Here is a 15313-nt window from a genome sequence, read left to right on the forward strand (position 1 = left end):
TTAGCAAATGAAGAAAAATAAGCTGGACTGAAAAGCTTCACAGACAAAAATCCTAAAAAAAGCTCCTGCTGATGGAATTCCTGTAACAATTTGCTATTATCTATTAAAATCAAGCAGAGTTAACAGTAGGCCCAGAAATTTTGTAATAAAATAAAGAAAAAAAAATGGGTAAATTCTTCTTTAAAAATTAGCATGTAACAGTATGTTTGTACCATTCATACATGGAAAAATGACTATATTACTTCAGGTTGAAGTGTATTTTCCCTTTCCTCTCTTGTGAATGATTCTCAGCTGTCTTTTAGATGTAAGTTTAAGTCTGGCTGACATACCCTGGCCACTACTCACAATCAAACTGCAGGTTGGTGTTGCACTGAAAAGTAAGAGAGAATCTATGCAAGCATATTCAATCTACAAAGTATTATTAATAATTCATATTCAGAGGCATTATCCATTTCCATAGATAAAGCATGGATGAAACTCAGTAAGATGCTCTGAAGACCCGGACACTCCTCATATGTTGAACCGGTGAGCACACCGCAGTGCGGGTCTCAGGGTACTTACCATCCTCTGTGGGCACATAGATATTCAAATACAGACAGTCTTCATTTTGATCTTGAACATATGTCACCACAGTATCCAGATTGGCTGTAAACCACACTGGCAGCATGTCGTTGAGCAGTGACCTCTCATCCAGGTACTGCGGGCACACAGCGGCAAACTGCGTGGCGTTGCGGACACCCGTCCAGGACGACGGCGGCTCCGGCGGCTGGAACCGCCTTTCTCCCGTTGGAGGGGAAGCATAAGGAACACCCAAGTACTGCTCCACTGGACCAAGGATCTCATTAGGCAAAGGTGTTCTTAACCCACGTATTTTGCCATAATTCGTTGTAACAACTGGGTATTGTGCTTGGCCATCAATGAGAGTAAATCTTATAGCCAGTGCAGTTATCCACAGGAGGAAGTTAGAATTCAACATGACACACACTGGTGTGAAGATCAAAGGCAGCCATAGGAGTCCCATTGGTTTCGACATTATTTAAATCAACATCAGCAGGGCTCTTTTTTCCACAGCCAGGAGAAATTATTCAGTCAAGGAAAATGAAAACTAATAAAAAAAGTAGTCAAAAGGAGATGAAGCGAGGGAAAATGTATCTTTGTTCAGACAACAAAAAAACAAAAGTTGATGTGTAGTAGGTGCCTCAGCTGACTGGCTGTAGACAAATCCCAATGTCAGAAGAACCAAGGGAGTGTTTGCCCCTAAGGCCCATCCCAGACTTCAGTGTTGAATTAATCCTGGCAACACACAGCACTTCCCGACAAGTGGAGTGGCGAGAGATCCACAGTTATTCCACTGCCCCAGTGAAATGGCTCCTCTCAGTGAAGTCCAGCCCACTCAGTCAGCCTGCGGCCAAGAAAAAACAAACAATTCAAATCAACAGACAAATTTATGTTGGCATAAACCTTAAAAAAAAACCAAAAAAACCAAAAAACCAACTATAAAAGTACATTCACACACCACTTCCATGCCAAGGCCCACAAATGTTTTATGAACCTTAGATATCATAGTCAGCTATGTGTTTCCAAAGATATGTAAGTTAAGAGAGCTAAACTTGAAGCCATAAGATTATTCCACAAAACAAATTTTTCTGCTTCTCTATATGCTTCCAAACCGAACCACAGACCAAACACTTCTGATTTCAGGAAGAGTATGACATTCAAGTGCTAGCTTGAGGATATTTTCTGCCCTAAATAAACAGAATCTTCGTTTTAAGCCTCTTTGCACTCCCACAGGAACCATTCATTACTTTTGTTTCCTGTATTGGATAATCTCTTTTTGCTATGAGTTGACAACTAGAGAATATTTTTCACAGACATGACTTCTTTTCTGTATGACAACCTAATTTACCTGCATCTAATTCAGAAATTCTGATGAATGAAATAAATGATTAGTTCAAATCAAGTGTGAGAACAGTCAAAATGAGATACAAATTTATTATTTTCTTTTTTTTCCTATATCTGACAGAACAACGGAAAGCTAAAAGAAAAAAAAGCATGCTACAATCTCTTAAGTCAGCTTTTGGCCTACATAGTGTTACAATTATTTAACATTACCTGCTTGCACTCTCTTACTTTTATTTTTAAATAGAAGGCAATTAATACAACAATTCTGAAAATGTTTAATGAAATGCAAGTCACCTGCATGTACATGCTAACCATTACAAGTGTACAAATAAACACACATCAACATTCTACCTGCCCAAATAAATTAGGAACATCCTTTTTACCCATTACTCAACTCAGAAGCACAGACAACAATTCCACAGGTAAGAAAATTCCACAAGCAAAAATTCCTTGTTATAAGAAAATGACACTGATACCTTATTTTTGGTAGGATGAACACACACGTATATATCAAAATTATATTTAAGGGGACAAGCAGGTCCTGTTTTCAGTCAGGACTCAGACATGGAAAATAATCTGAATGACAATTTATTCTCTCAAAACTCCTGGAATTTCATTTTGCCACTCTTACCACAAAACTGTTGAAACACCAGAACACCAGAGGCCAGAAAATTACCAGATACATATTACGTGTGATGGACTAAAATTTCTAGTGACATTTTCTCTAGGACTTGCAATTTCAGCACCACTTCTGAGGGACAAATCATTAACAGCTCTAATTTCCATGTCTCCAGGGGCACCACCAGGGCCATCAGTCCCTAACTTATGATGCAGGAAGCCCTACACCCAACCCCATGCCCAGACTGGATCTTGGCCTCACTGGGTCTCCAGGTAGACCTTGGACCTGACTCCTCACCCTGGCCTTACAATTCTTGGGTGGTGGCAGAGTCCTGTCCCTATTACAGCTACCTGAGGAGGTCTCCATAGTGAGAGAAGGATGAGAATCTTGTTTGATGATCAGAAGGCTGGATTTATTGCTATATGATATATAATACATTATTACTATACTAAAAAGAATATGAAGAGAAGTTGCAGAGAGCTGCTAAGCTAAGAATAGAATAGAAAAGAATGAATAACAAAGTTCTGTGTCCAGGGAATTTGTGCCCGAGCTGCTCCTGTGATTGGCCCTTAATGGTAAACACGGAACCTGAACCAGTCACAGGGGCACCTGCTACATTTCACAGCAGCCGATAACCATTGTTTACATTCTTCTTCTGGGGCCTTTGCTTCCCAGAAGATGCACAAATCCCAAAGAAAGGATTTCTGTGAAAAAATGTCTGCGACATGTCCCTGTCCTCAGCCCACCCTCAACAGGGAGCCGTACAAGTTCAGAGTCTTGCCCTGCCAGCTGTGCAGTGCCCACGGCTCCTGGGTCACCCTCTCCCATGGACAGCCCCACTTCAGCTGCTCCTGGCACTCAGAGTGGTCAGCCAGCAATGGGTCTCTCAAAATTCCTCCTCAAGCAACACTTTCCCTTCTGATTTTTGCTACCATCTTTAACAATGGAAATCGGCAGCAGGTGGTTGATGTTGAGTAGCATTCCTCTTGCTCTGTCCCATCCTGATTTTGGCACACTTTACTGATCATGCAGCACAAATCAGATTTTCCAGTTATATCTGTGCTTTGAGAGGAGCAACAGATCTTATTCCCTTGACACCCACACTGCAGAAGTTTGTAATGACATTCTAAGAAATGTGGAATGCAGCACTAAGAAAATAGACAAGGTGGAAGGAAACACAGTGATCCAAATGACGAAAGATGGATAGAAAAAAAAAATTTTGAGCAAACAGCAAGCAAAAAAGAGGAAAAAAAGCAAGAAAAGAAAATGGGAATGACAAATAAACAAGAGTGAACATATTACCAGCAGGGAGAGAACCAAAACTGACAACATGAAGGAAATCCTCAGCTGATACAGCAGAGAGAATATGCAATTGTAAAAAAATGTGATGTACTAAATAGTATGGCTTTCTTGGCCACCTGGATACATGCTGGCTCACATCCAGCCAGCTCTCAATCAGCACCCCCAAGTCCCCTTCAGCTGAGCAGCTCTCAGGACACTGCTCCCCAAGCCTGGAGCATTGCAACCCAACTGCAGGACCTGACCCTTGGCCTTATCAATCCTCAGAGAACTGATCTCAGTCAATCCAGCCTGTCGAGTTCCTTTTGCAGAGCCTTCCTACACTCCAGCAGATCAATACTCCCATCCAATTTAGTATGATCTGTGAACTTACTGAGGATGCATGTGATCCCTTCCTCCAAATCATCAATAGAGACATTAAGCTGTCCCCAATACTGAGCTCTAGGAAACACCACTGCTGACCAGCTGCCAACTGGATTTAACTCCATTCAGCACCACTCTCTGGGCCTGACTATCCTGCCAGTTTTTCACCCAGTGAACACTGCACCCATCCAAGCCATGAATAGCCAGTTTCCCCAGGAGAATGCTGTGGGAGACAGTATCCAGTGCTTTACTGAAGTCTGGATAAACAAAATCCACAGCCTTTCCCTTATCCACCAGCCAAGTTACTTTATGACAGAAAGAGATCAAGTTAGTCAAACAGGATCTGCCTTTGGTAAACCCATTTGTGAGTATCATCCGGGCCTGATTCTCTGGCTGTCCTGCACACAGCATGTGATGGCACTCAGGATGATCTGTTCCATGACCTTCCCCAGCATCAAGGACAAGCTGACAGGCCTGTGTTTCCCTGGGTCATCCTTCTGACCCTTCTTGTGCATGGGCATTACATTTCCTAGTTTTCCACCAACGTGACCTTCTCCAGTTAAGCAGGACTGCTGGTAAGTGGTTTAAAGCAGTTTAAAGCTCTTTCACCAGCTTCCTCAGGTGTATCCCATCTGAGCCCATAGACTTATGTGTGTCTAATTTGCTATAAGTAGCAGATCACTAACCATTTCCTCCTGGATTAACGGGGCTTCACTCAGCTCTCCATACTTCCCCAGCTTCCAGCTCTGGGAGCTGGCCATCCTGGGGACAACTGATTTTGCTATTATACTGAAGCAAAGAACTCTGACTGAGGCAAGGGAAGCAAAAATATCTTGTTTAGGTAAGAAAATTAGGCAGAAAATATCACAATTAGGCAGAAAATATCACACATTTCAGTTTATTGACATTACTAGAGAAATGACAATTTTCCTAAGGTTAGTTTCACATGTGAAATGTATACACACTCATACACAAAGACACAGAAAATAATTTTCAATAATAATATTGAGAGGTAAGGAAGAAGTCATGCTGCCTATTAAATTGTGAACTGTGATGACTATGATATGATATTAGATACATGACTGAAAATGTTGGAAGATGTAAATAGAGAGTCACAGATTTCAATTAGAGATTAATCTTAAATAGAAAACTAAACATTCTAGAAAGGTTTTTAGATATATCAAAACTGGTATGATGTTGAATTATATGTATACAGTCAGCTATTTAATATGCCTTTACTTACTGAGTCTACAGGAAGACATGTACTTGTCATGTCTTTATTTATTATCACTTATAGTGTTTACTTTTTCCATATTTTTATTTACTGCTTTAAATATTAGAAAAATGCATACAAGCTGCCTGCAAAAAATTCGTAGTTGGAAGTATCACTCATTCAAACAATCGAAAATAGTCAATCCAAATAAGAATTTTCAGTTCAAAATGACAACTTCTGGTAGCACACCACACAGAGAAGTCAAGGAAGATCTGAAATCAGATACAATCACATACAAGGATTTTGTTATTGGCAGAGGAGCGTAACTTGAGTCTAATGAGACATTTATGGCCTTTGAAGAAAATGCAGATTGAAGTTAACATGGATGTGTGTCTGGAAATACCACTTGTTCTTGTTTATAAATCTGTGCCCCAAGACACTCTTAGAGATGTTTAAATAGTCTATGAATCACACCTTCAGGGCTAAACTGAAGGTTTCCAGGAATGCAGTTACCACTTTTTCAACCTGAGAACATTGTCAGTAGCTCTGCACTCATTTTGTAGCTGCTAGGGAAATAGAAGACATGGCTTAGAAGTCATCTTTGCTCCAGTGTAGAATAAAAAACTGAAGTGACTTCAAGTTTATTTTTTGATCCTCTTGTTCAGTTACAAGAAAACTAAGCAGAAATATAAATTATATCAATACAGGAAACTGAAGACTCTGCAGTTATCCCAGGGTTTCCCAGGCTTTATCTAATACAACTAATGCAGAACAGTACACCTCAGCTTGCAGTCACTGACCACATCTATTCTCTGGCCCTCCCTTCTGCTCATATTCCCAAGGGAGTTCTTGGGCATGTACATAGCTCAGACCTCAATAGAGAGTCAGGGTTAAAGACTCACATCCCTTTCATTAGACAGACATTCTGAAAGCATACAGTGCTCTTGATTAGCTGAAATATAAGAGCAACCAGCTAGTCAGTAGAAAAAAACGGACAAATTATGTAATCAATAAAATTTCAGATTCTCCTCATATTGACATTTTGCTAAGTATTTAATGTATTTTACAGAATATGGAGACTCAAAAAATATTTCATTTACCAAGAACATGAACTGTTTTTTCTTCTTTCCATTCCCTTTGTCCCCTTGAAATAAGTAATTTTGAAAGTTATTAAGTGGATATGTATGGCTTGCTTTTTTGGGTTATTTTTGTTGCTTTGTCATATGTCTGTGTGTGTGTTTGGTTGACTGTTTTTAAACAAAACCAATTAGAATATTATCATATTGTAACATATATAAATCTCTATAATAAAGTGATGTTGTTGTATGATACTGTAAATAAAAACTATCCAAGGCATAGAATTTTTTTAAAATTGTATGGACATATTGCTATTAATTTTTAGCAATATGTCCATACAATTTGAAATATTTGCAGAAAACTAATGACACAATTTTCTTCTGTAAAACTCTTCCCAAAGCAGGTTTAAATACACCTCTACCTCATAATCAGCACTACAACGTCTGAATAGTCACTGTATTTAAATGTTCATTCAATAATGAAACAACAGTTTTCCCAAATATCAGTAAATGCATACTGGGTTTATCTACTATCTTTCAAATAAACTAACAACCCAAAACACTTATAACTTCTTTAGGGATTTTTTCTGAGCTTCTAGAACTTTCTTGATACATTGAAATTAGCTAAGCTTCATTTTTTCTTATCCTACATAAAGTTATTCAGAAATATCAGACAAAATAATAGTGAACAACACAAAGGAACACCAATCATTAAATAATGTCCACCTTCTAGACTGGATTACCTAGAAAATTGGTAGAAAGTTTATTTATGAAAACTGGCCAATCCTAAGATATTTTTGAATCTCAGAAGTGTAATTACAGTGATGTCTGGCTTCAAATTAACATGCAGCAAAGTTTTACAAGAAATTCTTTTTTTCTATAGCATGTATATATTTATTTTGTTGTATTTTTGTAAGCATTTTCCCAACTCAAATAAGATATTTATTATTAAATTATTCTTAAGAATACACACAAACGCACAAACCTCCCTCAAAACAAAATAAAACCCCCAAAATCTAGACTTTTAATAATCCTGCCTGTAGAGAACCTGATCTAAGCGTGTTTTATCTCAAACATGCCGAGCATTGCTACAGGAAAGGTGACGAGAGGAGGGGTGGGGCAGTGCTGTCTGAGACTTGTTCTCAGTACCTGTCACCCCAACACACTTCCTGGGGAAGGGCTGGCTGTGCAAGGGTGAAAAACACGCCAAAAGCCTAATTTACATTAGAGGCATACAGACTGCACCTCCTCTCCCTTTATTTCTTCCTCTTTCCTTTAACTGGCCCTAAGGGTCATGAGACTAATTTACCATTATAATCTAGGGACGAGTGTCTGAATAATGTCTCACAGAATTATTTAGTTGGGAATTATAACTTATGAAGTCACAGTCAAAAATTTCTTTAAGATTTAAAGTTTAAACTGAAAAGAAAGTGATACAAATTTAAGAATTATGATGTACTCTTGGGTAAATTGAAAATAAATGCCAGCTACACAAACATCACGACTGACCTTGAAGTTGGTCTTAGTTGTATGATTAGAAATCATGGAAGATAAAGGTAGAGTTTAAAAAAAATAAAATAATATGGAAATAAAGCCTGAAAAGCAATACAAATGACATACAAACATTGAATTAAAAACGTTTGGGTTTTGTTTAAAAAACATGTTGCATTTACCCTTCCATTAATTTCTCCAAGTGAGAGAAGTAGGCTCAGATAGGCTTGGACAACAGTGTCAGTAAATCCCTCAGGTTAGAAACTATAATCACCATTTGCTTTTCAGAAAATGGGCACACATTTCTTTCATATCATTGTTTCTCACTCTTATTCGGAATATCTAAATATCATACACTATCAAAAAGAACAGTGGGATTATAGGAAGAAGCTGTGTGGTCCCTACACTGTTTTTGAAAACAGCAATTCTCCCAGTAATAAAAACAAATTGAAAAGCAAGCAGAGAAAAAGAAAACACATGATCATCACTACTTTCCAAGTAAAAAAAAAAAAAAAAAAAAAAGAAATTAACCTCAGCATTCTTAAAAACAGCTGTTTCAATCTAATTATAGGAGGTGTTTGTTGAACAATCACAGATATGGTTTCCCTTATATTTTTCTGTATTTAAAATGATAAAAAAACTGTATGGCCAAAAGGACCCAAGATTAACTAGGAATTCTCAGTTAAGACAGTTGCACTTATCTCGCTGACCTTTTGAATGGTAATTTCAACTACTATTACATGTAAGTACAGAAGAATTTCAGTGGTTAGACAATTTTTATGATACTTGCTGCTTCTTAGGATAAATTGATGATGATTGCAAATAAACATAAGGTTTCAATATTAGAAGGGAAAAACATAAACTCCTTACAAACATAAGCCTGAAATAAGTAATAATCCCAAAATTACAGGTGTGTTCCATTCAGTTCAAATTGTGATCTGAATTTAAGTTTCCCATGACAGTAACTATTCAATTGTGGTCTAATTGCAGCTGTGAAGTCTAAAGAAAATGCTACGTTTCTAGTACATATTCTAGGGAAATGTACAAAAATAGCATCAGTACAGTCTAGCACAACTGATGGCATAATTTCCAGCTTTTAGTTCTGATATAACCTTGTACAAGAAATGTAGCACACTCTGGGTCTCTCTTAGTCTCTTTTATGCACCTTTCTTTGCCTAAATTTAGATGTCTTATTAAAAAAATAAAAATATTATGATCTGAAACAGAATGTTCAGTCCTGAGTTTCTTTAAAGCAAAAGTTCCTGTAAAATCTCTAAGGCCTGGTGCAAACCACTGATTTATGGATATAAAAAAAAAAATTAATATATGCACACAAAAAATCAGTATTTGATACATGAGGCTTACAGAGTAGGCCTTAATAAATTGAATAAACCCTCAAAAACATCAAAGTTCATTACTCACTACCACTTCAAGATCTCAAAAAAAAGCATTTGTAACATGGAATGAGTCTTAACTCCTCTTCTGTAAGAAAGATCAAGTGACTGAAAAGAAAAATTCTTAATGAAATCTAACACGTTTTGTCTAAATATTATACAAAGAAACTTACAGGTCTCAGTCCTTTCTTGTCTTCTCCACTGAACTGAAGTGCATGCCTTTGTCAAGGATGAAAGAAACTACAACTCTCATCTGAACCAAATGAGAAATTGTCTAAGGGACTGATTGATATGCAATTTGATCTCTTGAGGCTATTTAATGATTAGAATTTGATATCTCCCTCTAGGCATTCTAGTCTCAGAAGAGGATACATTAAAAATGTTACAATAACCAGAAAGAGGGTGGGAAAAGCAATTTAAACTAGCTGGGCATATGAACACATGTAAATACACACACACACACACCATTAATATATTATATGGCCAAAAAAAGTTGCTGCTTTATTATAAAAATTCTTAGGAATTAATTACACAGGAGGCACAGGCAGGACATTTTCATTGCATTACCTGGTTCAGTTACCAGGTGGTGATACAACCTTCATTCATATGATAATGTCACAATTATGCATTCATTCTGGCAATGGGGAAGTTGAGTGGCCACCCTCATTAACCTGAAGAAATCTAAACCCTTTGTTCCCTCTTCCAAGTTACAAACATTAGCTTTCAAATAAGGCTGGGATAGCTATGAGGACTCTGTGAAGCATTTTCCCTGGACCAAAAAACTTCACTCTGAGTTTCTTACACTTTGACTGACACTTTTGACTGACTTTGACTATGAGAAGTCTCTAACATTGGATTCCCATAAAACAAAGATTTTCTTGGACAGATATTCTCAATGTCAAGCGAGCCTTATGTAGTTTGTAGGAGAATTATTTCATAAAATAAAAATTGTGAGTGGAAATTAACTTTACTAGGCTTTTACATCATGAAATTGATTTATCAGGTAAATATTCCCCTTTAGTTTTCTTTATTTGTTTGAAAGTGGACAACTTCACCACCACAAGGAGGAGTGTCCTCCAGCTTCTCTTTCTGTGTGGCTTTCCTCCTAACTTAGTGGGCTTTCACCTGCTAAATGAACCCCTTATATTTAAGAGGTGAGAGAACATGTCTCAGCAAAATAAGTCTCCACAAAATATTGTGAAAAATGGGATCACCAGAATCCCTCACTAGATTCATGTTGCTAGATAAATGAAGCTGGTGAAAGGGCTGGAATACAAGTCGTAGGAAGAGTGGCTGAGGGACCTGGAGTTATTTTGCCTGGAGAAAAGGAAGCTTAGGTGTGGTCCTTATTGCTCTCTACAAATACTGAAAGGACGCTCTAGCAAGGCAGAGTGCAGACTCTTCTTCCAAATAACAAGGAATAATACAAGAGGAAATAGCCTCAAGTTGGAGCAGGGGAAATTTAGATTAAATATTAGGAATTTTTTTTTCACCAAGAGTGCTAAGCACTGGAACAGGCTGCCCACAGAAGTGATGAAATCACCATCCCTGGAGACATTTGAAAGGCATGTGGATGTGGCACTTGGGGACACGGTTTAGTGGTCAGTGTGGCAATGCTGACTCTTAGAAGACTTTTCCAATGAAAAATATTATATTATTCTATGATTTTAAACAACTTCAATGAAACCATTCCTGTGCTGCCTGCTGCCTTTCCCTCTTCCCTGCAAACACAGTTTAAAAGGTTGCCTAGAGGAAACTGGCATATACTCTGCTTACTGTCCTGTCTACGCTGAATTCAATAATGAAGGAAGAGATTCTTAACTTTCTAGCCGACATAAGTACTGGGAGCTGTGAATTATATCACATACTATGGACTTCTAAAAGCTAAGCATAATATTATCATACAGAAGTCTTATCTTCAGCTGTTTTCAGGCCAATGCAGTAAGCACTGGAATTCAGGGTCTAAGCAGGAAAGTAGACAGGGCTAGAGCATGGACTCCAACACTGTCCTTCCCCAGTATTCTTACCTACCAGCCAGTGCACAGGCACAAACAGGGAGTAGGCCAGACTTATTCTTCAACAGACAGCTATTTTTATTTTTTTTTTTTATTAAGAAAGATTTTCACTGTGTTATGTGGCCTCAGGGGCAGAGAACAGCACCCGGACCGTTTTATTGACTAAGATGTAACTTCATGGACAGAACCAGAGTTATCTTTTCTCACCACTGATTAACATGCCAAAAAAGCAAGAAAGGTAAGCTTGGAAAAGATATCAAATCTTTTTCTGGTAATTTTCTGTTCAGTGAAAAAGGTCCTCCATTTAAAATCCCACACTCCCAAATGATAAAAAAATCAAACCATCTTTCATGGTCTTTTAACAATTCCAAGAGAAATGTCAGAAAAAGGTATGATGTTTTCTCTTAGAAAAAAAAAATCCCAAAATTATCTGCATGACAATTCTTATCACTCTACTACATGGGAAATTTCAAAGCCATCTCACATGTAGTTAATTATATTTTCTTGCATCAATGGGTTTTCAGAAATCTAAGGTAATATATCATATTTGCTTCGTAATGTGTAGAGTTGTAACTGAGTAGGAAATGGAAACGAACGAAAAACACAGAAGTTACCATTTCTCCTTCTGTTCATCCCTTCACTCCAATTAATGGAATGTTTCCATCTTTGCTTAGGACAATGAACAGGTACCTTCTCTACCTTGGAAACAAACACTAAAGCAAATGTTCGTTTCCCAAACTGTATATGAAAAAGTCAGATTGTCTGTCTATCCCAGAAGCACACACTTCAGGCAGCAGTTCTCCCTACTGTAGCACAGGTGTTTGACATCAAATATTACTTGAAGTCAACCAGTATGAAAGCATCCTGAAGATTATGCTGAAAAGCCCAAGTGATTAGTCTAGATTAGACAGCTAACTGTCCTAACTGAGCTGTAACAAGATGATTCTTTCTTTCACTTCTTACCAATATACACAGAATTATCTTTATAACCACAGACTTAAAAGGCTCATAACCTTCCTGTTTGTTTCATACATGAACAAAGTCCTCATGACTAAAATCAGGAAAAGCATATTCTGCTATAAGTTTCTTAACAAGTTTTTGTCTTGTTCTATCATTAATTGCACTGATAGTTTATCAAAGATAATGTGGCATCCATTGATAGGAAATTCCGTATAAAAAGTTAAGACTAAAATGCAGATATTTTCTCACCTGCCATTCAAATAATTTTATTTTCTGCGTCTGTTTTTATTATTTTTGCCATTAATATTGTTATTCCCACCTATTGTTATAGCCACCTTTAAGTTATTTTAAAAACTGTTGCAGTGGATCTTCCCTGGTGTAAAATCATATCTCTGAGAATAAGTTTATCTAGTTTTGCCATCTTCACGAAATAGTAACCTTGACCAACATGGAAGTGATAAGCTTGTGGAAAACTAGTATTATGTTAAAAATATTTGGATTATTTATTTTTAAAAAAAATTGTTCCTCCTGATTTTTTTGTTGCAATGAGTAACATTTATGAATGACTTTCTAACAAGACCCATACAATACTATTATTTTTATTATTACTATCATATTGTTTAGCACACTCTACCTGTGTTCAAAAGAATGCAAAACTACATGGACATTTTAAAATATGAGGAGAAATATTTTTTAACAATACGATTCCATGACAAAACATTATGCCATGGTACTTTTTGAAGACCCATCTTACTCTTGCTCTTCCCTGATTGAAAATGTCCTCTTAAAAAAGGTACCTTCTATACTTTTCCTCTTTTGCATATAGCCCTCTCAGTTCTCTTCTAATTCTCAAATCTTTCTCTTTTCTCCAAATTATAGTTCTTTCCTATGACTCCTTTCTTCTTCCTGGTCATTTGTTTTTAGCTTCCTTTTGTATAAAGGAAAAGTAATACGCCCATCAAATCAATCAATGAAAATTTATTTTTATGTGTAGAAGAAATTTATTTCATTTATTTTGTAAAGGGTTTCTGTTTTTTTTTTTTTTTTTTTTTTTTTTTTTACCTTATTTGGTTTTGGGTGGGTTTTTCTTTCTCTTTTCTTTCTTGTATCATATCTATATGGGATGACATTGAAAAAAAAAGAAAAACAAACAAAAAAAATCACAAAACAGAAAACAAACCAAACCAAAATAAACAGAAGAAAATTTGCAGCTGCCAGGTTGACTAGGAAGGACTGATCTATTTTTTCCTGCCCTCAGTCAACTGATTTAGGTCAGGATTGAGAAAAAATATACATTGTCACATGGCTGGAGTTACAGCTTCCTGTGTGCTTCTATTATATCATCTCAAGAAATCTCACTAATAAAACATAATACCAACCAAAAATATCTACCAAAAACTAATGCAGTCAATTAATAGAACAGATGGAGGTCAGGGCAGACAATTAAATCCCTTTGAGAGAGGAGAAGATTATTCTACCTCATATTGGAGATATGTCAGTAATTCCTGTGTGATCTGATTTATACTTTATTCTTCAAAATAATTCCTTCCATAATGCCTTCTTTGGCATGAGAGAAAAAGATCCATCTTCTATAGGTGTTGCTTGCAGCTGTATAAAATTATTTTTAAATGGTGGGAAAGTGCACATATGTTTTTCCAGCAGTATTCTTATTGATTCTCAGAACAAGAAATTAAAATCTCCTTTTTGCCTTTATTTAGATAGCTGCTGCTGCTCAAAAGCATGATACAACTATCACCTTGGCAAGGTGCTAAGCACGTTTTTGGAATTTAATACAGTCTTCTATAGGTATTAAAGATAACCATTCAGGAGGTGTGATTGATTATTTCTCTGGGCATGAATTTCAGCATATTTGCAACAATTATCTTTCCTAAAGTCTTGCACAAAGATGGTTGTATTTCTGGACATGGGAGCTACACTGCAAATAATACAAACTGGTAAGTGTTATTGCCACATTCTGGCAATATTGATGACATATTTCGTGTTTCAAACAAAAAAGAAACTGAGTTATTTAATTTTTTTCAGATTTTGATGATCTCCAGCATATAGATTTCAAATAATAAACCATAAACAGATATAGGGAAAAATTCTTCAGCTAAGGAATTAAGTTCCCCGTGACATATTTTTTCACAGAAAAGGAACTCTGTGCCAAATGAGTTTCAATTTGTTTTTAAATAAAAATCAACACAAGTTTTGATAACTCTTTAACTCCTTTTTTTTAAAGTTATCCTCATAGCATACTGTGATAATATTTAAATTTTAAAAAGCTTGGAGAAAGTTGCACTAATATTAAACTAATATTTAACAGCATTGAAAATCCATATTCCAAAAGACTAATAGGCTGCCAAGAGAATGACCTGTTAGTGTAATTGCTGTGACTGCTGTGTTGCAGCCTCAATTTTCATTGGTGAAATTGTAATACATCCATTTTCTTTTTCAAACTCCTCTATTGAAACTCCTGCTTTGTTAATTAATAAACTCAGATTGATTACTGACTGCACTATCATAAAAGCTTTGGTTTTCAGATAAATATGCTTTAATGAATTCTGATTTCAAATTAATATACATTTGATACTGGATATATCAGATGTGAATTTCTTGTACCCTTATGTAGCTTATTACCTCACTGTTTATACATTTTAGTTTTGATGACTTCTAATGAAAACAGATTCTAGTTTTGCCATTGTTTGAACTTTGCATTGTAGCCTCACACCATGCCACTCAATGAGTTGTATTTCACTAATATTTTGTAATAAATTATTAAATAAAAACTATTTCAATAGTCTTTAAAGTATTTACTTCTCTTTCATTTGGTGAAATATAGTATATTTCTTTTAACTTTCTTCTTTTAAATAGAACTGTATTCACAATAGAAATGCTAAGTCTCTAATTATTCATCACCTAACTTCTCAAGTGACGCAGCATCATTATTTATACTTGTAGCATAACTGTTTGCATTATTT

At 36.3% G+C, this 15313-nt stretch overlaps 1 protein-coding gene across 3 annotated transcripts in view; it reads right to left on the reverse strand.

Moving 5' to 3' along the window:
- NLGN4X (neuroligin 4 X-linked) overlaps nucleotides 1–15313 on the reverse strand; it is a 159686-nt gene that overhangs the window by 107087 nt on the left and 37286 nt on the right. For all 3 annotated transcript variants that reach the window (XM_005487531.4, XM_005487533.4, XM_074535978.1), the window contains exon 3: nucleotides 562–1402. In XM_005487531.4, coding sequence (XP_005487588.1) covers nucleotides 562–1033 — 472 coding nt within the window. In that variant the 5' untranslated portion in view covers nucleotides 1034–1402. The remainder of the gene's footprint in view (nucleotides 1–561; nucleotides 1403–15313) is intronic.

This window comes from Zonotrichia albicollis, chromosome 2, assembly GCF_047830755.1.
Source record: "Zonotrichia albicollis isolate bZonAlb1 chromosome 2, bZonAlb1.hap1, whole genome shotgun sequence".
Classification (NCBI taxonomy): domain Eukaryota; kingdom Metazoa; phylum Chordata; class Aves; order Passeriformes; family Passerellidae; genus Zonotrichia; species Zonotrichia albicollis.